Consider the following 24,347-nt stretch of genomic DNA (forward strand, 5'->3'; position numbering starts at 1 on the left):
AGGGGGCTTGGTACTCCTCGACAGACACTCTGGGGAGGGGTGTACAGACACAAATGCACGCCCCTTCCCCTGCCTTCCTGGCGCTCATTTCCCCAGCAGCCCCTCACCCGCCCGGCCGCTCACCCCACGCCCTCTACACCCCCGGGCCCTCTCCTCCTAGGCCTCACTGAACTGGTTTTAGTTGTGTGTGGGAGGTGGGGGGCTGGATCCCCGTAACACACCTGGTTCTACAGGGGTTCCCTGCACCTGGGGTGACCTTGCCTCAGGTATGGGTGCAGGGCACAGCTCCAGAGGGGGCAGCCAGGGCAAGACCCCTTCCCTCCTGCTCTCGGCTCCGGAGGCCTGACACCCTTTGAGGTCCTGGGTCCCTTTCATCTGGGGCCTCTCCTTCAGTCCCAGGAGGAGTCCTCCAGTCCCTCCCCTTCCCTGGTTCCCTTTCCCACAGGTCATGGCCTGGGTGGGAGGGGGTCTGCAGGGTCAGGGAAGGAGGAAGGGGTGGGATTTGGAAACCTGCGTGTCAGACACAGTGCCCTGGGGTCAGTGCCAGCCTTCAGCTCCTGGTCACCCCTCCATCCCCAGCCTGGCTTCCCCTTCTTCGTCTCCATTTCCCTGAGGGAAGAGGCAACAAATGAGTGGTGAGGGGTGTTCCGTGGACGCCGTAAAATTGGGCGACTGTTGTCACCCCAAGGATGGGGCCAGGAGGAAGTGGAAGTTTAACAGGTGCCTAATTACAAGTCCCGCTGGCCGCCCTGCGCCTCTCTCAGGATAGGGAAGAGCTTGGGGAAGGGCTGGGTGATGCCTGGGTAGGCCACTCTTTGTCACCCTGCTAATTAGGGCGCCTGGGACTCCTCCCCAAGGCGGGGACCAGGCCCCCTCCCTCCTGTAGAAATAACTCCGGCTGCTCCCCAGCAGGGCACTTGCTGCACCTTCCTGCCACCCCCGGGCAGCGTCTGGGCCCTCCGCTCCCCTTCCCTCCACCTGTCCCCACACATCCACTGCCGCCGGCCTGCAGCCACCGGCCACAGGGATCCCAGCCCAGGCGGAGGAAGCACCGAACCGAGAGACATGGGAGTCCGAGGAGCATTCCACCTTCTGCTCGTGTGCCTGAGCCCAGGTATGGGGCTGGGCAGGGGCGGGATGCCCAACTGATGCTGCATGCACAGGAGAAAGGCAGTGAGGGGCGCACAGAGGAGCCTGGAAGGTGCGCTCGGATTCCCTGGCAGGGTGCTGCCCACCCTCGCCCTGCTGGGCTGGGGTGTGGATGTTGCCAAGGGGACCTCTCCCCAGGACAGCCCTGCACTTGAAGGCTTGGGGCATGTGTTCTTGGATGTCTCTTCATTGTGTCTGTGAACCTGTGGGGCTCACACACGTTCGTACTTGCTGAAAATGGGAGCATAGGGCTCCCTGGGAGTTACTATGGGAACTGGGGGTGGGGGCTGAGGAGGAGCCTGGAAAGATCCCTTTTCCATTGGTCTGTGTGCTATTCCCAGTGGGAGGGCCTCTCTCCCACCCCACTGGCCTGGAGAGGGCAGAGCCTCAGGCAGGTGAATGAATGGGCTGCTTCCAGCAGGACTGGGCCCCTGCGCTGTGAGAGCACCAGGGTAGCCCCCAGCCCCTCCAGCGTGAGCCTGGGGAGGGTGGGGAAGGTGACTCCCAGAGCCCCCTCCCTGGGACAGGCCTGGAGGGCAGGGCTCCGGACTCGACATCGAGGCTGCCAGCCCAGGACGGGGCAAGTCCTAGCAGGAGCCCATCTGTGTGGGCATCGGTGGACATGGCTGAGATGCTCTCGGGGGTCAGTGTGCAGGCTGAGAGGGCACAGGGGAGGAGCTCAGGGAGGGGGGAGCATGTGAGTGACCGCCTTTCTGCAACACCTGCAACACCTTCTCTGTCTGGTGGGAGCTGGCCTGGCAGAGCTTACTGTGGAAGCTGTGCTGTGGGGACCTGGCACATCTCTCTGTGTCGTGTGTATACCTTTTGTGGGGGCCGCCGTTTCTCCCCTCCCTTCCCTTCTCCCCCCTCATCTGCAGAAGGAGGGTTCATGGCTCTGGAAGCAGCTTACAAATTCACAAAGGATTTATAAGCTGAGAGTAGACCCGGCTATTGAGGCATCTGCCCTCTTCTTTGGCAAGCCTGTCGTGATTTCCCTGCCCCTCCTCCGAGCCTCTGCACCCAACTCTCACTCCTTCACTCTGGTCTTCTTCCCTCCCCCCAGCTTCTCTCTCTGCTCACATTCCCTGGAGGTACTTCCTTAGCACCACAGCGAAAGGAGTGAAGGTGAGACACCAGGAATGACTCCCCCAGGAGAGCAAGAGGGTGCAGAAAGGCTGGGAGGACGCTGAGGGAGATTTAGGGAGGTTAAAAGGCTAGGGTGAGGCTCCCTGGCCTGGGACAAAGGCAGACACTCAGCCTAGGGCAGGGTGGAGACACTCTCTTTCAGCCCATCCCTCCCTCCCAAGCCCCCTGCCCAGAATACTTACCCTCCTGCCCGGCTGGCTCCCAGGGTGTGGAGAGTATTCTCTGGTAGGTTGCTTTCGACAGTCCTTCCCCAGGGTGGAGCCTGTGTACTCCACCGAGTTCTGGCTCATCTCTGGCTTGCCTTGTGCCAGCCCAGGACCTGGCAGGTGGTGTTAGGATCCTTATCTCGGGAGTGGGCTGGTGTTAGCATGGCCTGGGGCTAGGGAAGGCATCACCGAGTCCCGTTAGAGCCCTGGCAGTGAGTCTGCCTGCTCTGGGTTACCCTGGAGGCTTGAGCATGGGTGGGGGGCAGGTTCAGGGCACGGCTGATGGCCCAGCTGGGATCCTGAGGGGCAGGTTCAGTGGTGCCTGCGGTGCTGCGGATGTTGAAAGGGCGCCTGCTGGCTCTCTAAGAACCAGACTAAGCTTCTGTAGCTTAGTCTTGAATGAATGCACATGGGGGATTGCCAGTGTATGCAGTGGGTGTATCTTCTGGATTAATATGTACCTGTGTTTGTGTGTAGTTGTGTGTCTGTGCGTATAGGAAGGTGGGACTCCATAGTCTGCATTTTAAAGGCGTGTAAGAAAAAAAAAAAAAAAAAGAAAAAATAGAAAAAAAAAAAAATAAAGGCGTGTAAGAGTGTGTCCATGTGTTGGTCTCTCTGGCTGTGAGTGTGTAATCGTGTGTGTGTGGGATGCTCTCTAAGCACGCAGGTGGTCCTGGGAGAGAGCCAGAGAAGGGCAAGAGCAGGATGGGCAACCGAGACGCCAAAGGACTCGCTGATTCTTGCAGAGTGAGCCAGGCTGGCCAGGGGCCGAGGGCGAGGGGGAGGCCGGAGACGGAGGCGGCGTGCTGCCCGCTCAGCCAGGGTTGGGGCCCTTTGGGCACCGCTCCCCCCAACCCCCCAACATCGTGTTCCTCTGTAGGTCCAACCGGTTGGGGCTAGCACCTGCCTGGGGCTTCAGGGGAGGGAGGGAGAGACCAGTCCTGAGCTTCCAGATCCTGGCTCCTCACCCTGGGCTGACTCAGTGAGGCCAGGGCTGGTAGAGTGGGAGGGGCCCCCAGTGGAGCGAGCCTGTGGGGGCGGCGGTACCTGAGCCACACGATCACGCAGGGGGCAGGACGCAGAGCATACAACGCCACATGCCTTCACGCAAGGCTCACCCGTCCTGTGCTACAGACGACTGCGGCCAAGGCCTCAGCCCACCGTTCACGGTCACACACAGGTGCAGCCAGGCTCCTGGTCACAGCTGCACATAGGCACCCACAACACTCAGAGCACTTACACAGCCAGGCACACACTGTCACACAGGCACACAGCCACAGACATGAACTGGCATACATAGACAGCAGAGACTACCCATTCTTCCGCTCCTTGGGCCGGAAAGGGACTCCGGAGGTCATGGTGTCCATCCTCCTGCCTCTGGACATGACCACTTCACTTGGTCCAGACAGAACTGGCTTTTAACCAACCAGTCGCTTCCATCAGAGCATTTAACAGCTCAATGTGCTCCATGCCTCCACACATAGGCACACACACGCTCACAGCCACAGCGACTGTCATGTAAATATAGAAGCAGACACTCTACCTAGTCATGTACATAAATCTCCCTACAGTACGCATAAGCAGCCACAAACACTCAGAAACACACAATGTACATATGTGGACATATCCACACATACATATATAATCATGCATACATACAAGCATTCATATTTTATTTTAAAATTTTATTTTGTTACTTTTGACTGTGCTGGGTCTTCACTGCAGAACACGGGCTTTTTCGAGTTGTGGCGCATAGACTCGAGAGTGTGTTGGCTCAATAGTTGTGGTGCGTGGGCTCAGCTGCCTCACGGGGTGTAGGATCTCAGTTCCTCGACCAGAAATCACACTCATATCCCCTGCATTGGAGGGCGAATTCTTAACCACTGAACCACCAGAGAAGTCCCATATACAAGCATTCTTAACAACTATATATATACAATATACAAATAGTATAGTTGCAATTCTACACAGTTACAGAATACAGACACGCTAACATAAGTCGGCACAGATATGCCGCGATCAAATCACGCACACTCTGAGAGCAGGCCCTGCTCCCTGAGGAACCCCCACTGAGGCCCGGGCCGCCACTGACAAGGCATGGTGGAGAGAAGGGGGCTGCAGCTGATCACCCAAGCCCCGGTCCCGCTCCTCTTACCCCATCTGGCCTGCCTGTGTCCTAGCGCTGCTGTCTGCTGTACGGATCAACGGGGATGGCCAGGAGATCCTGTACCTGGCGGAAGGTGACAATGTGAGGCTGGGCTGCCCCTACATCCTGGACCCTGAGGACTATGGTCCTAATGGGCTGGACATCGAGTGGACGCAGGTCAACTCAGACCCCTCACATCGGGAGAATGTGGTAAGTGCTGGGTATGTGATTCCCCTTACTCCACACTTCACAGTATTTACTTGTTGGGCAGCTAGCACACTGCAGGGCAAATAAGAAAACCAAGCCCTTGAACTTTCCCCAAGGCTTCTGAGAGAATGGGGCAATGGGGAGGAGCTGTGTAATTTCCAATCAAGCCAGTCAGTCAGGCCACCTCCTCCCACCCCTCCAAAAGGAAGATGGGCACTGTCCTGGCCTGACCTTATACTTCCAGCTCAGACAGTCTTTGAGTATCATCCAGCTTCTGCGTGTGCCTGTGGCTTTATTCATCTCATCCCATTTAATCCTCACGTGCCCCTGGGAGGTAGCTATTAGGCAAAGAGTGCCTGATTTCAAATGATCTCACACATTCTGTTAAAAGTCAGTGGATCAGGCATTATCATTCCTGTTTTTCATCCAAGAAAGCTGAGTCTCAGGTAAGTTCGGTGAATTGCCCAGACAGCCAATCCACAAGGGCTTCCTTGGCTCTGCCTGTCTCACCATCTCTGTTTTCTTCTCTTCACAGTTCCTTAGTTACCAGGACAAGAGGATCAACCATGGCAACCTCCCCCACCTGCAGCAGAGGGTCCGCTTTGCAGCCTCAGACCCCAGCCAGTACGACGCCTCGATCACCCTTTCGAACCTGCAAGTCTCCGACACAGCCACCTATGAGTGCCGGGTGAAGAAGACCACCACGGCCACCCGGAGGGTCATCATCACTGTCCAAGGTATGAGCAGACTCCTCTGGGATCCCCTTCCCCAGACTTCAGAATCAATGGTGGCTTGGCCATCCTGAGCCTGGCTCTGCCTCTTGGCTGGGCCCTGGCTCACAACTGCCCTCTCCCCTGTAGCACGGCCTGCGGTGCCCTTGTGCTGGTCTGAGGGCCACTTTACACATGGCAATGATGTGGTGCTGAAGTGCTTTGCCAATGGGGGCAGCCCACCTCTCACCTACAAGTGGGCCAAGATCAGCGGGCATACTCACCCCTACCGTGCCGGGTCCTACCATTCTCAACACAGCTTCCACTCTGAGCTCTCCTACCAGGAGTCCTTCCACAGCTCCATCAGTCAAGGTGAGGGGGCCTTGTAAGAGGGGAAGATGGGGACGCTGGGTCCCGCTGGGGCTTCCCTAGGTCCTCAGCAGCACCAACTGTGGGAGACTCCTCCTCTGAGCCTGTTCCAGAAGCTGCTATAGAGAGAGGAAGAGAAGGCAAAAGGGGAGAGTCAGTCGAAAGCAGTATGACTAATTTGGAAAGAGCATGGTTTCGGATAGAGCTGGGTTTGCATTCTGGCTGGACCATGACTGGCAGCAAGGCTCAGGCAAGTGGCTTGACCTCTGTGTGCCTTGGTTTCATTCTACAGTACATGAAAAGGGAAATAAGGGCTATCCTCCAAGGGCATGTGAGAATTAAATGGGATGAGGTGTGTAAAGCTGCCGGCACAGAGAGATGCTGACTGGTACTCACAATCAAAGACAATCAGAGCTGGAAGGAACCTTAGAATTCCTCTGGTCTAACCCGCTCCTCACAGTACAAATGAGGAGACTGAGGCTCAGGGAGGGGGCATACTTCCCTAAGGTCACAGAGTGAAATCATGGTCTCTTTCCTGTTGCTGGGAAAGGGGCCTTCGTTGGCTCTCTTTCAGCAGGGGAAGGTGACTCACCTGGACACAGTGGGGTGGACTTGTGTGTGTACACACACCCTCCTTCCATGAGCCATCCCGCAGTGGTCTAGGCTAGGGTGAAGCTCTCAAAGACCGGGCCCCTTGGCCTCACCACTGCCCTCTGATGCTCCTTCAGTTTCAGGCCTGAACAACGGTGACCTAGTGTTGAAGGACATCTCCTACAAGGATGATGGGCTGTATCAGTGCACAGTGGCCAACCACGTGGGCTACAGCGTGTGCGTGGTGGAGGTGAAGGTCTCAGGTGGGTGCAGGCAACGGCCCCTCGGCCGGGAGGTTTGGACGGGAGGAACCTGGGCTGTATGTTGGAGTCTCAGCAGGCTCAGCCTTATGGGTCTCATCAGTGCATATAGCTCTGCCAAGGTCACCCTGGGAGCCCTGGGAGAAACATGCAAATATGAGGAGTTAACTTGCCTCTCCTCATATATTCCTCACTGTGTGTCCAAGGGCCCTGAGACCCCCTGGGTCCCCTATTCTTTTACACACAGAAGCCCTGTGCTTGCCACTCCGGGTTAGCCAAGCAACTGCCAGGCTGCAGAAAGCCTGACTAGTCTCCTTTTCTCCCCAGACACCCGGCGCATAGGAATCATCATCGGCGCAGTGCTGGGCTCTTTGCTCGCGCTGGGCTGCCTCTTGGTGGGCATCTGGGGGCTCGTCTGCTGCTGCTGCGGGGGCGCCGGGGTCGGCGGCGGCTCCCGCGGTCCCTTCGGCTACGGCGGCGGGGTCGGCGGCGGGGTCGGCGGAGGGGCCTGCGGCGACTTGTCTAATGAGATCAGGTAAAACCTGATGCATGCTGCATGCTGCTGCGCGGCAGGGGACCGGCGCCCTGCTCCCTCTCACCCCTGCCTGCCACCGGCCGGCTGGGACCCCCACCCCCACCCTGCCTACCATCGCCACGGAGTGCTGGGACCACAGCATGTCAACCGGCCCCTCATCGCATGGCTTTTCTCTTTCCCCTTCCCCTGCCAGTCTTCTCTTCTGCTCTCCTGCCCTCCATCTCCCTCGCGTCTTTGCACCTCTCTTGTCTTGTCTAGACTGTAAGCTCCTGGAGGGCAGGGCCTGTATTAATTTTTTCACTTTTCCCTTGTATCGCGCCGGTGAGAATTCTTGGACATGCTTACTTAAGAAGAGTTCATTAATATTAAGAATAGTGCTAATAACTTATATTAGGAACAAACTAGAAATAAAAACAGAACAAGCCTAGTAGTGCTAATGATTGCAATGCCCTGGGGATGGAGAGAAAGATGGAGAAGATTAAGAGAGGAGAGGCGAGAAGAGAAGGAGAGAGAAGGCAAGGTCAGGATTAAGGAAGGAAAGAAGGTCAGGGAAAGCAGCTCCTTCTGGATCTCCAAGGTTCCCTTTCTGTCAGAGCCGGTGGTTCTGCGAAAACCTCACAAGGGGACAGGAGGGCGCCTAGAGGGGGCGGCCTGCCCTGCCGTGGGCTGTCCGGACACGTGTGGACCAGCCCCGTCCGGAGGAGGATGGGGACGGTGGCTCCGGGAGCGCTGCGGGGCCGCGGGTCCAGAAAGGGTCAGAGAGGAGAGTAGGTCGAGGCTGAGGCTGAGAGGCGAGGGGAGGCGGAGGGAGGCGCGGGAGACGAGAGACTGCCAAGAGCCCCCGGCTCTGCCCAGGCCGTGCCCACGCCGCGCCGCGGAGGAGCCCGCTCACCCGCCCGCCTGTTGTTTTCCACAGAGAGGACGCCGTGGCGCCCGGGTGCAAGGCCAGCGGGCGCGGCAGCCGCGTCACCCACCTCCTGGGGTACCCGACGCAGAACGTCAGCCGCTCCCTGCGCCGCAAGTACGCGCCTCCGCCCTGCGGCGGCCCGGAGGGCGTGGCCCTGGCGCCCCGCCCCGCCCCCGCGGCCGCCGCCTGCGAAGCGGGCCCCTCCCCGGTCTACGTCCAGGTCAAGAGCGCCGAGCCCGCCAGCAGCGCCGCCGAGGGGCCGCTGCAGAGCAAGGACGGCCTCGTGGTGTGAGCGCGCGGCGCTGGGCTGCGCCCCGGCTGGGAGGGGGGCGCGGGGCTCTCTGCTCGCAGCTGGGGACGCGCTCGGGCCGGCGCCGACCTCGGCTGCTCCCGGCCGCGCGGCGGCTGGGGGCTGAGGACGTTTCCCTCGGGAACTGAGTCGAGCGGCTGAGCCTCCTCCTCTAAACGTGGGAGAGGGCGGGAGAAGGCAGAGAAAGGCCATCCGGGGCCTCTCCTCATCCTCGGAGCCCCAGGCTCGTGGAGACGGAGAGAGGAGGAAGTGTCCGAGAGCGCACGTGGCCGGAGGCCGGTGTCCCCAGCCAAGGCAGAGAGCCCCGGGGGCTGGGTGGGTGGGGATCTGGACTGAATTGTGAGTGTGAGATCTGAGCTCCGAGGCGGCAGTGTTAGCACAATAAAGAAAATGTAAGATTCGAGACTGAGGTGGCTGTGGTTCCACGGAGGTTTGGGCATGGGGTCAGGGTGGTGGGCCGTGCTCAGGGGTAGGGGAGAGGTCGTTGCTTCCAGTTGTCTAGCATCATTTCCTCAACATTTCCCCCTTCCCCTCCTTGATCGGGAGCCAGAGCTGGAAGGGGCTGTCTATTCCTACCTTTCCCTAGGCAGATGGAGAAACAGACTCTTCAGGCTCGATTTTCAATCCAGAATCCCGCTTTTCTCTTTTATTCCAGAAATCAAAAGAGGAAACAAGGAACTGTCAGGCATGACCTCTCTGAGTACTCCCTGACCACTCGCAGCATCCTTCTTCCTTCTCCTCTCACCTACCAAATCCTGACTCTCTGATCTCTCCCAGATGTATGCCATCCTTCTCAGCAACTAGGAAAGGTTTCAGAGTCCTACTCTGGGGTAGAAAAACTAAATTCATCTAACCTAGCCCCCTTTTTAATGGAAAGGGGATTGACATTTATTGGGCACCCTCCGAATGCCAGCTGCTTTCTGATATTTCGTCTTATTTAATCCTGTGAGGTGTAGTATCCCATTATATAGATGAAGCAACTGAGGCTCAGAGGTATTCAGTATCTTAACCAAGATCACAGGTAATAACAGGTTTTGGTCCAGGTGTGTTTGACTCTCAGACATCGTGCTCTTTCCCTGATATTTGAATTCCTTCTTCTACATTCCTGACAAAAGATATTCCAACCTCTTCTCGAATACCTGCAGTGGCACCTCCCAAATCAGTCCATTTGGCCTCTGCCTGTCAGAGGTATCTTTCTCCTGTTGAACTCAAATTGGGTCCCCACATCGTTTTTATCCCTTGGCCCAAGTGCTACTCTTAGTGAGCCCTAAGCATCACAGTCTCAATTCAGCTGCCCCTAATGGACCAAGTGGCCGTACTCCATACTGGATGACTGCAGCAGGAACACAACTGAACCTGTGTCTGGCTTAGGGGTGGAGGCTCTTCTGAGGAGCATAGTACTTCAAGGTCACTCTGCTCTACCTGCTTCTGCCCAGTCGCCTGCCTCTTGAGAGCATAGCACTTCCTTTTCTTTCTTTCTTTTTTTTTTCCCTCTTTTTCTCTTAAGGAGAAGCTGGGCTCCTGAAGTTTTTCTGTTTCTACCCTGTGGCCATGTGAAGTGTGGGGAATGGATGGACCTCAGAGTTTGTTGATAGAGGAAGCCCTGAAACCTTGCTTTGTTGTATGTAACTAGGAAACCCTTCTTGTTGGCTTGGGTACTTGCAAAAGGGTGATGGCATCTCTGGTTCTGCCTTGATAGAGTTTGGGAAGAGAAAGGAGAGGTGATACTTACCTGGCAGGGGAGACACCATGATCATGAAGGTGGTTTTCCCAGGGCAAGGCTCATCCATTGCATTCTGGATGTGCTGCCCCTGTGATTTACTCAAATGTGGGAAACTCGATTGCATAATTTGTGCTAGTGGGGCGACTGCATTCACACTTTGTCCTGAAGAAAAACAAAAGAAAGGAGAGATGATGGTGGAACAGAGGGAGCCAGGGAGAGATGTCTTAGAGTGGGGGTGGGGGGTGGAGGGTGGGATTGGGGGGAGGTGGGGATTCTTGAGGATGGATGGGGACACAGTGGGAGGGAGTAAGGGGACTAAGTGAGGGGAGCAGAGAACTGCAGGAATCATCCCTCCCTCATTCATCTGGAGACATTTAACAGCACCTATAGGATGATTTGTTCATAGAGAGAACTTCAGTAGGATGCTGGGCCTGGCACATGTTTGCCCTAAGGCTGGGGATTGAATAGGGTGACTTGGGGAGGGCTCTCCCAGTCTGAGACCCTCCAGCTCAGCTCCCTACAAGGAAGTGAGGTACAAGGCAGCCGGCTGTGCAGGTTGTGTTGAATGACATCATCTTCCCCATTCCAGGAACCAGGGAGCCATGCTCAGACTTAGCCTTCCTTTGAAGGGTGAGAACAACAAGGTGCTGGCAAGAAAAGCTCATTAAGAAGCAGTAAGAGATTTTAGAGAGACTTTGGAAACAACTTTCGGCAGGGTGACTCAGCAGGGAAGCCCAGGAAGTTCCGAAATCCCTAAATAAATGATCACTGCACTCATCACCTCTGAGTGAGAAAGGATGGGAGTTTCTGCTCTGAAGGTTTTGCTTCAGGGACACCTTGGGCTTTTTCATTTCTCCTGCTTGAAACCTTCTCAGTATTGGAGAACATTTATGGTGGTAAATGTTTATGAGTGGTTTTGGGAGCAAAGTTGAGCATGTAGGGGGCCAAAAGGCCCTAATGTGTATCATTTGCTATTGCCCTCATGTAAATTCTCCCACTATGGCTGACTTCAGGCTGTCGATGTGATGTCCTTGCAGTGGAGTCAGGAGAAATGTACACTATCACACCATCTCTGCAGAAGTAAATAACCTCAAGAATTAAGACAGTCATGAACTGTAGCAAACTAATTGGGAAAGGATGAATTTTGAATGCTTATCTCCTGTGTCTCAGTAGAATTCATTTAATTGTAAATTTTTATACTTTTATTTGTAATAGTGGTTGCATTTAACAACTGACTCGCAAAACTTAGGCAGACCGTGTCTGCAAGCAGGCAGAAGGCTGTGTACACAAATGTTGCTTCAAGCGAGGGAATCTTAAGTGCAGTCTCAAGTTTTCTCTTTTTTTCCAGAGACACACACAGCACCAAGTCAGTTGTCCTCATCCCACTTCCTAATTCTGCCTTTTGGCATCCCAGCCTTGCCAAAACTGAATTCTAGTTTCTCTAGTCAATGAAAAATTATTCAGATAGTTTATATGTCCTTGGTAACCATCAACAACATAACTTACCATCCACATATCTTCCGTGAATGGCTCTCCTAGAACACCCAACCCTGAGAAATCTACTCACGGGACATCCTGAGTCCTTCCTGACTCAGTTGCCTCTCTGATCCTCTGATTCAGGTTTTAGGAAGTCATTCTCTAGTCATCCTCTCTTAAGTCCCCAAAACGTAACTGTGTGAAATCCCAGTGATTTTTCTTCTGTGCTTCTGGTAGAATAACTATGCTTGCTGCCCCATTGCATTTCAATTACTCAAGGCCCAGTCACACTGTGTGACTCTATGGAGGGATTAATTGTTTCCCCTGCTTCCCTGGAAGCAAAGGAGTTTGGAGAGCTAATTACTCAATCACAGCCTAGGCAGCATTCTTTGGGATGTTTAGTCCTGCCCCCTCTGCTTCCCAAGGGAGCCTCAGGTGAGGCTCTGGAATTCATGCTCTTCATCCATCCAGTCCACCTGCAGGACTCATTTCATTTATTCCTGCTGTGTGGAGACAAAATGGATTCCATTCAGTTTCCTGTAGTTATATTAGAAGAACACACTGTAAGGGAAAGAGCTTTGAGAGACGTGGAACGGTGCAGGCGAGGAGATGGTGGTGGTTTTGGAGGATCTAGAAGAACATGGGCCGGATCACTGTGCCTGCCAGCAGGGAGCCGACAATACAGCCTTCTGCCAGCCATCTGCCACCTGTGGCCATTGCCCTCAGCAGCCTTCCTGGATTTATTTTACTTATTTTATTCCAGGTGTATTTTAGAAGGACAGCAGGATGGAACACTGTTAGGGAGGAGACCAAAGCCCTTGACAAAGGCAGGACACTTAGCAGAAGGGGATGAAGGTGAAACTGTTGAATTTATTTTTATAGCAACTGAGTGTGAGGTGATGGTGGACCCATATTGGCTAGCTTGGGGAGAAAAGAAAGAAAGGAAGGAGGAAGAAAACTTGTAGTAAATATTAATGATTTAGTCATGCCCACATATGTGGTACTGGAGAAGACTCTTGAGAGTCCCTTGGACAGCAGGGAGTTCAAACAAGTCAATCCTTGTTTGAAGGAAATCTACCCTAAATATTCATTGGATGGACTGATGCTGAAGTTGAAACTCCAATACCTTGGCCACCTGATGTGAAGAGCTGACTCATTGGAAAACACCCTGATGTTGGGAAAGATCAAGGGCAGGAGGAGAAGAGGACAACAGAGGATAAGATGGTTGAATGGCATCACTGACTCAATGGATATGAGTTTGAGCAAACTCCGGAAGTTGGTGAAACCTGACGTGCTGTGGTCTATGGGGTCGCAAAGAGTTGGACACAACTAAGCAGCTAAACAACAACATAAGAAAAAGCCCTAGTTTTAGAGTCAGACAGCCCTGGGTTCCTCATTATTAATAAGTTCCTAAAGCCTCAGTTTCTTCATCTGTAAAATGGAGTAGTAAGAGGCTATTTTGTGTGACATGGTTTTAACAGAGCCTGGTACATAGTAGGGGCTTCCCTCATAGCTCAGTTGGTAAAAAATCTGCCTGCGGTGCAGGAGATCCTGGTTCGATTCCTGGGTCAGGAAGATCCACTGGAGAAGGGATAGGCTACCTACTCCAGTATTCTTGGGCTTCCCTTGTGGCTCAGCTGATAGTCTCCCACAATGCGGGAGACATTGGTTCAATCCCTGGGTTGGGAAGATCCCCTGGAGAAGGGAAAGGCTACCCACTCCAGTCTTCTGGCCTGGAGAATTCCATGGACTGTATAGTCCATGGGGTCGCAAAGAGTTGGACACAACATAGTAGGGGCTCTGCAAATGGTTGATCCCAAGCCCCTAGTCCTCAATATGTAATTTCAGAGGAGGGCAGACCTGGAGGCAGCGATTTAACCACACAGAGGTCGAGGTTGGAGGCTGAGGTAGTGGGAGGTCCACCTGGACGGGGAATAAGGGAGGAGAATGAAGCCTTGGGATTGAGTCTGGAGGTGCTCACCATCTAGGGGATTAGGTGAGCAGCCCAGGGACCGGCAAGTAGTAAAGCAGGAGAGCCAGGCCCTGCCTCTGAATCCTGGAATGCATGTGCACATATTTAATATTTACGGCAATCCTCCTGAGTAATAGTGATACTAATAATAACAGGAAGCACCTGAAACACAAGCTCAGCAGGGCCCGAGCCAGGCCTGAGGGTGAGCTTCCAGGATCATCAGGGCCACCTCCCGGGACCAGGGTGTGCCTCCTATGACCTTTCACGTCTGCCTGCTCGCGGCTGCTGGGAATCGGGCCACGTCGACTGCCTCCCTGGGCCCAGTGCAGACTGTGGCTTGCTGTGAAGGACTGATCTGATGGCCCCTCCAGCAGAGTATTCACACAGCTCTCCCAGAGCTGAGGAGGGACCCTCCCAGCAGAGGGCATGGAGATTTTCTTCAACATTTTCGGGAGAAGCAGCTCCATCTTGAAACTGAGCCCCTTCAGTGCGCTCCAGGCCCCACCTGCTGCCTGTCAGCCCCCACAGACACCTCCTGGTCAGGGCACCCCTCCCCGCTGCCCACCTTCTGCCTGGATGCCTCTTGCAGCCATGGGGTGCCTGCCCTCCCTGCTGGGACTTGCCTGAACTTACAAGTGGCTCCCCTTGCAATGCTTGGATTCAGCTCCCAACCCCGGCTAGGTCCCAACCCCCACCTGGACTCGGTCCCTTGGTAGAGGCTGTTTTCCTTGCCTGTAACCCTCTCCTCTTCTCACATCCTCTTTCTCATCCTGCATCAGTTCTTCAGAAAGGCGGCCTAACTGTGTCCTGTTCTATGACTGCATTCTCCCAGATAAAGGGAAGTGGTGCTGACTTTGCCATCTCTGGCCTGTCCTGGGAATGTCCTGTCATCCTCTCACATCCGTCAGACTAGGCTTCCACTGAGGGCAGGTCTGTGTCACCTCTTTTCTCAACATCTACTCCTTTCAAGAGTTCAGAATCTCTCCATGAGCTGACCTGCCTTGAACTTAGTGTGATGAATGACACTCAGACAATCAGCTCTTCCCCCAACTTGGGGTGACAATAGCCAATGCCCCCGATGACTTCAGGGGCACGTGATGGAGAAACCCACAAATATCCCCCGAGATCCTTCTCCAAAGTGCATGTGAAAACTGTCCTCCCTAAAAGGGCCTGGAAGCCAATAAGCAGAGTCAGGCAGGACCTGGGAAATCTCCCAGTGACGCTGCAGGCCTCCCTGGACCAGGGCAAGTGGACATCAGGCATGGCTCTACCGAACAGATCAAGGTGCCCCTGTTCCTTGGACTGACAGGCTTTAGGAAGCTCTTTCCTGTACAGTGTGCAGGCTTCCCGTTCAGTTTATTAAGGACTTGTGGAAATAGATTCCTGCAATTAAAAAATTGAGCAACAGATTCTTGGGCATGAGCCTGATCTGCAATGATAATATTGTTCCTGTGGGGAAATAAGATTCCTTCCTTTCAATACCCGTTAGCCTTTCTAGGAATGTACCACTCAGTTAGAGAAAGTGAGGAAGGAGGGTGGGAATCATCTCCCAGTTGGCCCCTTCCTTTCTATCTATCCATCCATCTAAAATGGATATGCCCAATGACCTCTTTTCAGTCCTGAATGGCTATGGTCTTTCCTTCAATTGCATAGCTTGGCCGTATACTTGTGTTCCTGAGTGTGTAGAGTTATATATAGTTATACCATCCCCTAGATTGTCTCTAATTGTTGAATACATTGTACCTTGAGAACTGCCTGTCCATTTATCTTTATATCAAATCTGAATGTATGGCCAGTATATACTTAAGGTCATTGTTTGAAAAATAATGTAAATAAAAAATAGTATACCCCAAATATATAAATAAAATCGATATGCCTACAAACCCCAAATTTATCCACCCAGGCCAGGCCTCTCTCCCACATTGCACACTCCCCTACCTACTTAGATATGTAACAGACATCTCAAACTCAGCATGCCCCAAACCCTGCCCCTGATCCACTTCCCCCAGCATCTTGCCCACTGCAGTTGATAGCCACTATGTCTTTCCTTAAAACCTTTCTTACCCTCACCTGTCTCCCCAACACATCCGATCTGTTAGGAACTGTCTCCCTTCAGAGTGGATCCGACACTGACCAGCCTCTTGTCCACCACTGTTATCTGCCGGCTCCCAGCCACCATCATCTCTTGCCTGGGTTACAGCGATAGTGACTCCACGCATCCCCCCACTTCCCCACTTTGTCACCTGCACTTATTCTCAATGGGGAAGCCAGGGTGACATAGAATCTTCCAACTGGACACTTTTGGCTTCCTTGCTGAGGGCATGTCTGAAGCGTGGTCACTTGTCCGCCTGTATGTCCCCAGCTTCTGCATTAACCACTTAATGCATTACAGCTTACTGTGTGTCGGTGGTAGGACCAGGGCATTAAACCCTTCCAGGATCTCCCAGCCTCCCTAGGGAGATCATGAATCCATTTGGAAAAATTGAAGAGTGATGCACATGACTATTGATTCACTTTCATGCGAAGCTGGGAGAGGTGATGCTCTGAGATCCCTTGAAGGAAGGTTTCTTAGAGAAGGAGTGCCTAGGGCTGGACTTCAAAACTTCGATTGGAGAACAAGGTGGATAAAGGGATATGTTCTAGTCTGGGAGGTAGAGGAAGAACCTGCAAAAATGATCAGAGTGCACGAGCTTGTCGGATTCAGGGACAGGTAAAGCCTGGGCCTGTCTGGAATGGAGAGTGTGGGCTGGGGCTGCCAATTGCTGAGTCATCTCCATCTTAAGGACTCCCAGGGTGGGGCTGGGGGCAGGGGCGGTGGGCTGTGTGTCAGCGGCTATGCTCCCCAGTAAGGGGTGTGTCCTTCTCCGCACTCCAGACTGAGGGCCTTATGTCTTCTGCTGAAAATGACCGTGAAGCCTCATCTGTCCAACACTCCAGCTTCCTCTCCATCTTCCCAGACTTCCCCGACTTCTTCTTAGCTTTAGCATAAAGGACTTGGCTGACCCAGTTCTCCAGGAACGAGGATGTGCTGTGATGGCAGCATTAAAGCCATGTCGGTCCCCCGAGAAAGAGAGGCAATTTGGTGATGAGATGTTTGTGTGTCCCTCAAACTGGGTGCTCAGACAGTCTCAGAGGAGACTGTGTGTCGGGGGAAGGATTTTTACTGCGGCCAGTGATGATGGCCAGATGGCCACAGCTTCAAGGGATGGCGCACAGCAGATCACTAGTACCCTCCTCTCCCAGCCTAAGAGCATCCCGACCCCAAGGCCCTGACTCACGCTGCCCCCAACTCTTGGCCTCCTTTTGCCTAGGTACCCACTGGCCCTTCGGAAAGATAAGGATCATTCCGGGTTCAGAGCACTAGGTACCCAAAATGGTCTCTGCGTTGACCCTGCTCCAACTCTGGGGCTGAGAGCCCCCTGCTGGCAGGCACTGGTCTCCGTCCTGGGAAGCTCTCCTTTCCCCAGCCAGCCTGATCTGAGGGGGCTCCTCTCCAAGTCCCCTTTCCTGTGCCCCGCCCTCCACCGCCCCCATGAGAAAGGATGCCCTGAGCTGGTTGGTGAGACTGATCTCTGCAGGACAATCATGGTGTCTGGCAATGACTCCTGTGGAGTGAGTGATGAGCTGCTCTTCTCTGACCAGGACACTGGCTCTGCTTGGAAAGGCTCTCCTGAGACCTCATCGGGGCTCCCCCGGGACAATCTAGGTGGGACTCTGAATGCTGTAGGGTGGGCTGCATTCGGAGAGTGTTGGGGTCCAGGGTGGCCCCTCACGGCCAGTGAGGCATCTCCAGCTCACCCTCATCATTATCAACCTCGAGTCTCAAATGTTTCAGGGCTTTCTGGAGTGAGTAGGCAGGACTCAGGCCAGGGGGCGGAGAAACAAACCAGGACAGGATCAGCCGGGGCAGTCTGTGCCGAGCGCCCTGTGGGAGGCCCTGTCTGCTGAGATGTCTTCCTGTCCCTGCAACCTCAGCTTTGTGTTGGGGTCTAGAATGTAATTCTGGATCTGAATGGAGGAATTTACTAGTTACAGGCATGAAACGGCTGTCCTGAGAGGGAGTGGAGCCAGGGAAGAGGGATCAATGGCTTCTCTTCCTTAAATCAATTTACATTTAAATTATAAGGTTGCATTGTTTGAAATTACCTACATTTGAGCATTTTATTTTCACATGATTTCACACAATACATTGCTCAGCCTCCAAATGTCTTGTTCCTTTTAAAGTCCTATTCCCTGATAATTAAAGGACAATTAAGTGAAGAAAGTGAAAGTGAAGTCGCTCAGTCGTGTCTGACTCTTTGCGACCCCGTGGACTGTAGCCTACCAGGCTCCTCCGTCCATGGGATTCTCCAGGCAAGAATACTGGAGTGGGTTGCCATTTCCTTCTCCAGGGGATCTTCCCGACCCAGGGATCGAACCCCGGTCTCTTGCATTGCAGGCAGATGCTTTAACCTTTGAACCACCAGGGAAGCCCAAGGGACAGTTAACTTCCCCCTAAACTTGCCCTTCTTTCTGTATTTCCGGTTTGGGTAAGTGGCACCTCTGCCTGCCTTGTTCCTCAGGTCAGATATCCCGCCCAGGTACCCCTCACATATCCCAAAATCTTGTGGTGGCTCAGACAGAAAAGAATCTGCCTGTATTGTGGGCAACCCAGGTTCAATCCCTGGGTTGGGAAGATCCCCTGGAGAAGGGAATGGCTACCCACTCCAGTATTCTTGCCTGGGAGATCCCATGCACAGAGGAGCCTGGTGAGCTACAGTCCATGGGGTCGCACAGAGTCGGACACGACTGAACTATTAACACTTTTCACACACTTTGTCTGCTCTAGCTCCTAGATATTTCTCTAGTCCATCCACTTCTCCACCCAACCCCCTGCGCTTGTTCACCTCAATTCCAAGCTGTCATCGCATCTTGCCAGGATCCCTGCACTAACTTCATCTTCTCACCCTCCTCCCCCCAAACCACTCCCCCGCCGTCCCTGCAATCCATTCTTCACAAGGCCCCCAGATGGAATTTTTAAAAATGTAAGTCTGGTTAATGTAAGTCTGATTATGTCATTTCCCTTCTTAAAACTCTTCAGTGGCCTCCTTTTACTTTAAGAATTAAATTTTAAATACCACCATGTCCTACCAGACCCTGCGTGCTCTGATCTCTGCTGTCTTCTCCCAGAGTCCCCCTTGTTCATTACTCTCCATCCTTCAGACATTCGTATATGCCAAGGTCTTTCTAGAAGGGTTTCCAGCTCTCTTATCTTCTGCGTGGAGGACCTCCCTACTTTGCATCACTAAGTACTGTCCAGGCCGGTCTCAGAGGGAATGTCCCTCCTCAGACAAGGCCCTGGGGGTTGCCCCTTACCAGCTCTATTCTTCTCCTTCATTATTCTTGCTCACAATGTTCAGTTCTTTTCCTCTCTAGAGCTCAGCACAGTTTTAATTAAATATTTGTGTGTGTTTGTTTCATGTCTCTCTCTCTCAATTAGATGGCAAGCTTCCTGGATGCAGAACTCTCTGTCTGTCCTACTCACAGCTGTATTCCCAGCATCTCTGGCGTGGTAGCTGCCCACAAGAGAGGTGCTGAGTGATGAGCTGGAGACACATGGCTCAGTCCTGCAGGAAATTAGGGGCTGTTGTTCCTCCACATGATTCCAGAACAGTTTGATGCTGCAGTGTGAGCTGGGGCTTGCTGTTCATCATGGGGCGGCAGGCGGAGGGTCTCAGCTCAGGAGCTGGATGGGAATCACAACAGGAAAAACTGATTGTGGTCCAGTGGCTAAGACTGTGAGCTCCCAATGTAGAAGTCCTGGATTCAATCACTGGTATGGGAACTAGAGCCTGCATGCTGCAACTAAGATCTGGCACAGCAAATAAATAAGTAAATAAATAAACAGAAAACAAAGTCCAGTGAGAGGGGTCCCCATATTCAGGCCCACTGTTAATTTTTGTAATGATAAATAAAGCTAACAAATAGTTACATAAAACATGTCCTATCTTCTTCCTTTGACACCTACCTATACCTTCAAAATGGCCTGGAAGGCTAGAAATCTTGGACTGTTGGGGTTTCATATCAGAACTTGGAAGCATAGGAAGAACTGGCCCTTTGCCCCAGAACCAAGGCCAGCTCACTCTTCTGTTGGGAGTTTTAATCTTTAGCGAGTAACACGGGAACAGAAAACAGGACAGATTTATTCCATGGTATCTCCTAAGAAGGTGGTCCTGAGGCCTACACTCTCCAGGGCCTCCTGGCTTCATCCTTTCCAACGCCAGGTTGGTCAGGATTTTCTTTAGTTCTCTGAGTGCTATAGACTGAACGTTTATATTCCCCCAAATTTGTAGACTGAAACCTAATCCCTAGTGTGGTGGTGTTTGGAGGTGAGAACTTTGGGAGGTGATTAGGTGCTGAGGATGGAACCCTCAGGAATAGAACTGTGCGTGTATGATCAGTCATGTTCAGCTCTTTGGGACATCATGGACTGTAGCCCACCAGGCTCCTCTGTCCATGGAATTTTCCAGGCAAAAATACTGAAGTGGGTTGACATTCAGCAATAGAATTAGTGCCCCTAAAAAGAGACCCCAGAGAGATCCCTCACTTCTTCTGCCATGTGAGGACACGGCAAGAAGACAGCTGTCTGTGACCCGGGAAGTCTGGGTCTCACCAGACACTGAATCTGCTGGTATCTTGATCTTGGCCTTCCCCGCCTCCAGAAACATAAATCAGTTTCTGGTGTTTATAAGCCACCTAGACTGTCGTATTCTTTTATAGCAGCTTAAACTGACTATGACACTGAGCTACCCACAAGTTTCTAATAAATTCTTTTTCCTGCCTTAGTTAGAACCAGAGTTGGTTTCTGCTGCTTGCATCTGAAGATAGCATCCCATTATTCTTAAATATTTTGAAGAATGCGATTTTTTAAATGCTACATGTATTACATTCACTTATTTGGCTGATGTCCTGTTGTTTTGTGCTTTCCTGCCGATAGCATTACTACTTCTGACCCATCTCTCTTTTTCAGTTCTGATGCATTTCCTGAGCACATACTTAGCAAAATGGCAGAAGCAGGCAAGTTAGAGTAAATATTCTTTATGGGAAGCATGACTTGTTTTTGACACCTTGGTAGAATCCTCTCATCATACATTTTCCCCACTGTTTACTCATTCATTAACTTAGAATTTATTCTTAAGACTGGGAGGAACTTAATGTTGTTGGGAGGATCCTATGGTTTGTCTAGGGCAGGAATGGCATCTTGGCTTCCAGCTTCAATTGATTGGTCAGAGTTACATGAGTGTTGCATAAAGACTCAGTGGGAAAAGCGTGTCATAATTAATTCTCTGGATTTGACATGGTCATGGAAGGCAGAAGTCTGGATATATGTACCACGTATTTGTCATTCCCAATCTAATGCAACTTCCCACCTCATCTGAAAAGTCTCTGGTCTATAATATTACTCTGAGATGGTTTCTGCTTCAGCATGTTCATTGGAACAGATCATTTCATGTTTGGATTTCTCCATTTGTTATTAAGTTCTTCCCTGGGAGTATGGTGCAGGTAAGTGGCTTGGCTGATTTAGATAACCTAAAGCTAACTCTGACTCTACCATCTACTAGTTATGTGACTCTAGAGAGTAACAGTCTCTTTGGGTCTTGGTTTTCCACCTGAGAAATGAAAAACTTGAACTGAGTAACCACAAAGTTTCCTTCCAGGTTTAAGATCCTATTATTCATATGAGTCAATATCTGCCTCGCAGAGACATGTTCCATGTGTTCACTTACACAACCAGGCTTCTGTGAGAGCTCTTCACATATTGGCCTTGAGTTTTCTGTTCTTGCTAAACATGACCAGTTTCTTTAATCATGTCTGATATGATGAGGTTTCTAGACTTTTCACCATTCTGGTTATTCTCCTGTGGACATGAGTTTTCCAGTATTGCCCTGGAGGTGTGGCTCCCAGAACCAGACCTGGGTTAGTGGTGCAGTAGGGTATCTCCACTCCTTACCCGTGTGCTCAGCCTCCTGGCCAATGGGACCCACGTTGACCAGTGCACAGCCCACTAAAACTCCCTGAATCCAGGGCTATATGATGTGTTTTAGAGGCCCTCCTTCAAGCTGCCTGCAGAACAGATGCAGGGGGCCATGGAGTCATATCTGACGGGAGATGGTGCTTCCCCCAAAGACCAGTAAGTAGCCAAGTGCCGAGAACTGAACACGTGCTACTTCTTGATAAACACAGAAGAAAGATTTGCCAGAGATGGTGTTAACATTTGCAGTGGTTGGTTTTAATTGATGAATTTTTAAAATTGAAGTATAGTTGATTTATAATATATTTCAAGTATACAAGACTGCAATTCAATATTTTATAGGTTATACTCCATTTAAAGTTATTCTAAAATAATGACTATACTTTCCTGTGCTGTACGGTATATCCTTGTAACTTATTTATTTTATACACAGTAGTTTGTACTTCTTAATTCTTTACCTTTATCTTGCCCCTCTCTCCTTCCTTCTCCCCAATTTTTTTTTTTTTCGGTTGTTGCTCTTTAAATGAGGCATTGGGTGCTCATATCTCCACTGGTGAGAATGTGTCTCTGGCCCTTCCCTTTTGCCATTCTGCTCCCCACACTCATTCTCTCTGACTTTGTGGCACATGACTCCTTTCCTTAGTGGTTCTTGTATTTACACAGAAGGACAGGTGCGAAGGCTCTTGCTCACGGGAAATACAAGGAGAACAAGGAAAAACAAATGCAGATTTGGAGAGGATTCTGCTTTGCCAATGAGCCTACTAGAGATGACGATGCCAAAATCATTCTGGGAGGACTCTGACCCTCAAACAGAAGAGGGCCCTCCGGCTTCGTAATCCCAGGGACAGGATGTTCTGAAGACCACAAAATCCCAAGTGCTGTGGCCCTGCACCATCACCCTGGCCCTCCCTTTTCCTTCGCCTCCCCCTTTTGTTGACCCAGTTGCCCTGGCCTCTGCTCTGCTCTTCATAAACCCCAATCATGATCCCACTTCAGGGCCTTTGTATCTTCTGCTTTCTGGAATGTTCCTTACCCAGCCACTTCGTGGCTTACCCCACTGCATTTGGACTTCTGTTCATACATCAGCCCATTTGTTCTCTGAGGTCCCCTTCTCCCCAACACACCATTCTCTTGTCATCTACTCTGCCATCTACTGTCTTAATTTTTTAACAAAGCCTGTCCACACGTGAATGTGCTTACTTGTATTATCTAGAATATAGATTCCATGAAGGAAAGACATTGCTTTATTCACTACTGATTCCCCAGTGCCTTGAAGTATACCCAGCACATGCTGTGCCCTCAGTATTTGTTCTTATGTGATGTCAACCCCAATGCTGATCAACACAAACACTCTTCTCACAGAAGTGCTTTGAGGTTTTCAGTAGCTGGTTAATTAGTCCACTGGTGGGCAAGTGAGTCACCGGGGATGGGAACCTCTGTTGATTTGAGCAGCATGGATTTGTTCAAAGGCTCTGGTGTACCACTCTACAAAACCACCACCTACGTGAAGTCACCAAGGGTTACTGTGTGAAGGGAGAACTGTGAGCTCCACCTCATCCAGAGCTGCTCTGATCTGAGGCGAGGCCCCAGAGATGAAGGCAAGAGAGAAGGCGAGTGGTGTGCGTGTGTTTCCCCCATACGACCTCCGTGGTTCATTGCTAGGCCCTGGGCTTTCTCTTTCACATCAGTTATAGAGACCAAAGCCAGTTTTGCATGACTCAGTGACCAGGCAAGGGGAATGCCCCTGGGGGGCTGGTGGGAGCAGTGTTAGCTGCTGTGGCCATATGCACCGTTCATGTGGACTTGGAAGAAGGTGATGAAGGAGAAGTGGATGCAGGAGAAGCATGAGGTCTGGGTGAAGCTGTTGAGCAGCAGAGGACCTCTGAGCAGAGCCAACAGACAGGGAAATTCCGGGACCAGTCGAGTGGAGGAGTGGTCATGTGACTCTAGAGTCCAGTCGAGCTGACCATTTGTCCAAGGTGAAGTGACTGCCCAGGAACTGGGAAGAAGAGGGAAGCTCCTTGCACAGAGTTGACATCCTGAGAGGAGGGATTGAAGCATCCCTGGGAAAATACTTCAAAATCTACCCCTGTTTCTTCAATGCTTCCTTCCTCTATCATCAAGACTTGAGTGAGGTCCCAGAAAAAAGTCCTGTTACACCTGGGAGGAACTCTGAATCTTACCATTTACTAATTCCTAAGTGTCATGTACAGTTGTGAGAGTTGGACTATAAAGAAGGCTGAGCACAGAAGAACTGATGCTTTCAAACTGTGCTGCTGCAGAAGACTCTTGAGTATCCCTTGGAAAGCAAGGAGATCAAACCAGTCAATCTTAAAGAAACTCAACTCTGAATACTGTTTGGAAGGACTGATGCTGAAGCTGAAGCTTTAATACTTTGGCCACCTGGTGTGAACTGGAAAAGACCCTGATGCTGGGAAAGATGGAAGACCGAAGGAGAAGAGGGTGACAGAGGATGAGATGGTTGGATAGTATTACCAATTCATGGGACATGAACTTGGGCAAACTCCAGGAGATGGTGAGGGACAGAGAAGCCTGGTGAGCTGGGGTCTCAAAGAGTCAGAACTGACTTGGCGACTGAACAAGAAGTGTAAGTTTAGCTCTTCAATTC

At 51.9% G+C, this 24,347-nt stretch overlaps 1 protein-coding gene, 1 long non-coding RNA gene and 1 other non-coding gene across 7 annotated transcripts; 2 read left to right on the forward strand and 1 right to left on the reverse strand.

Annotated features, from left to right (window-relative positions):
- The first annotated feature begins 901 nt into the window (after positions 1 to 901).
- On the forward strand, positions 902 to 8,939 carry VSIG8 (V-set and immunoglobulin domain containing 8). Its single transcript, XM_043877844.1, has 7 exons — positions 902 to 1,114; positions 4,682 to 4,857; positions 5,390 to 5,591; positions 5,715 to 5,936; positions 6,662 to 6,787; positions 7,112 to 7,319; positions 8,236 to 8,939. Exons 1-7 carry the CDS (start codon positions 1,066 to 1,068, stop codon positions 8,516 to 8,518), a joined length of 1,266 nt encoding a protein of 421 aa, XP_043733779.1. The 5' UTR covers positions 902 to 1,065; the 3' UTR covers positions 8,519 to 8,939.
- On the reverse strand, positions 4,166 to 8,423 carry LOC122677649. 5 transcript variants are annotated; one of them, XR_006335875.1, is made up of 5 exons: positions 7,030 to 8,241; positions 6,526 to 6,921; positions 5,849 to 6,052; positions 4,657 to 4,731; positions 4,166 to 4,357 (listed from the first exon to the last, which is right to left on the reverse strand). It is a non-coding gene; the product is annotated as an uncharacterized LOC122677649 (long non-coding RNA). The 5 variants fall into 5 exon arrangements; XR_006335878.1 differs by lacking the exon at positions 7,030 to 8,241 and adding an exon at positions 8,294 to 8,423 and having other exon boundaries at positions 4,657 to 6,052; positions 6,526 to 6,704; XR_006335876.1 differs by having other exon boundaries at positions 4,657 to 6,052; positions 6,526 to 6,704; positions 8,212 to 8,322.
- A 1,321-nt stretch (positions 8,940 to 10,260) lies between the features above and the next one.
- LOC122678387 lies at positions 10,261 to 10,424 on the forward strand. The gene has a single exon (XR_006336075.1). It is a non-coding gene; the product is annotated as a U1 spliceosomal RNA (small nuclear RNA).
- Positions 10,425 to 24,347: the final 13,923 nt, after the last annotated feature.

This window comes from Cervus elaphus, chromosome 20 (genome assembly GCF_910594005.1).
Source record: "Cervus elaphus chromosome 20, mCerEla1.1, whole genome shotgun sequence".
NCBI lineage: Eukaryota > Metazoa > Chordata > Mammalia > Artiodactyla > Cervidae > Cervus > Cervus elaphus.

Bases quoted from the DNA above. Each gene is read 5' to 3' on its own strand.
- VSIG8 (XM_043877844.1), top strand. From the start codon at position 1,066: ATGGGAGTCCGAGGAGCATTCCACCTTCTGCTCGTGTGCCTGAGCCCA. The intron at 1,115-4,681 runs GTATGGGGCTGG...CCTGTGTCCTAG, and splicing joins GCTCGTGTGCCTGAGCCCAG to CGCTGCTGTCTGCTGTACGG. The intron at 4,858-5,389 runs GTAAGTGCTGGG...TTCTCTTCACAG, and splicing joins CCTCACATCGGGAGAATGTG to TTCCTTAGTTACCAGGACAA.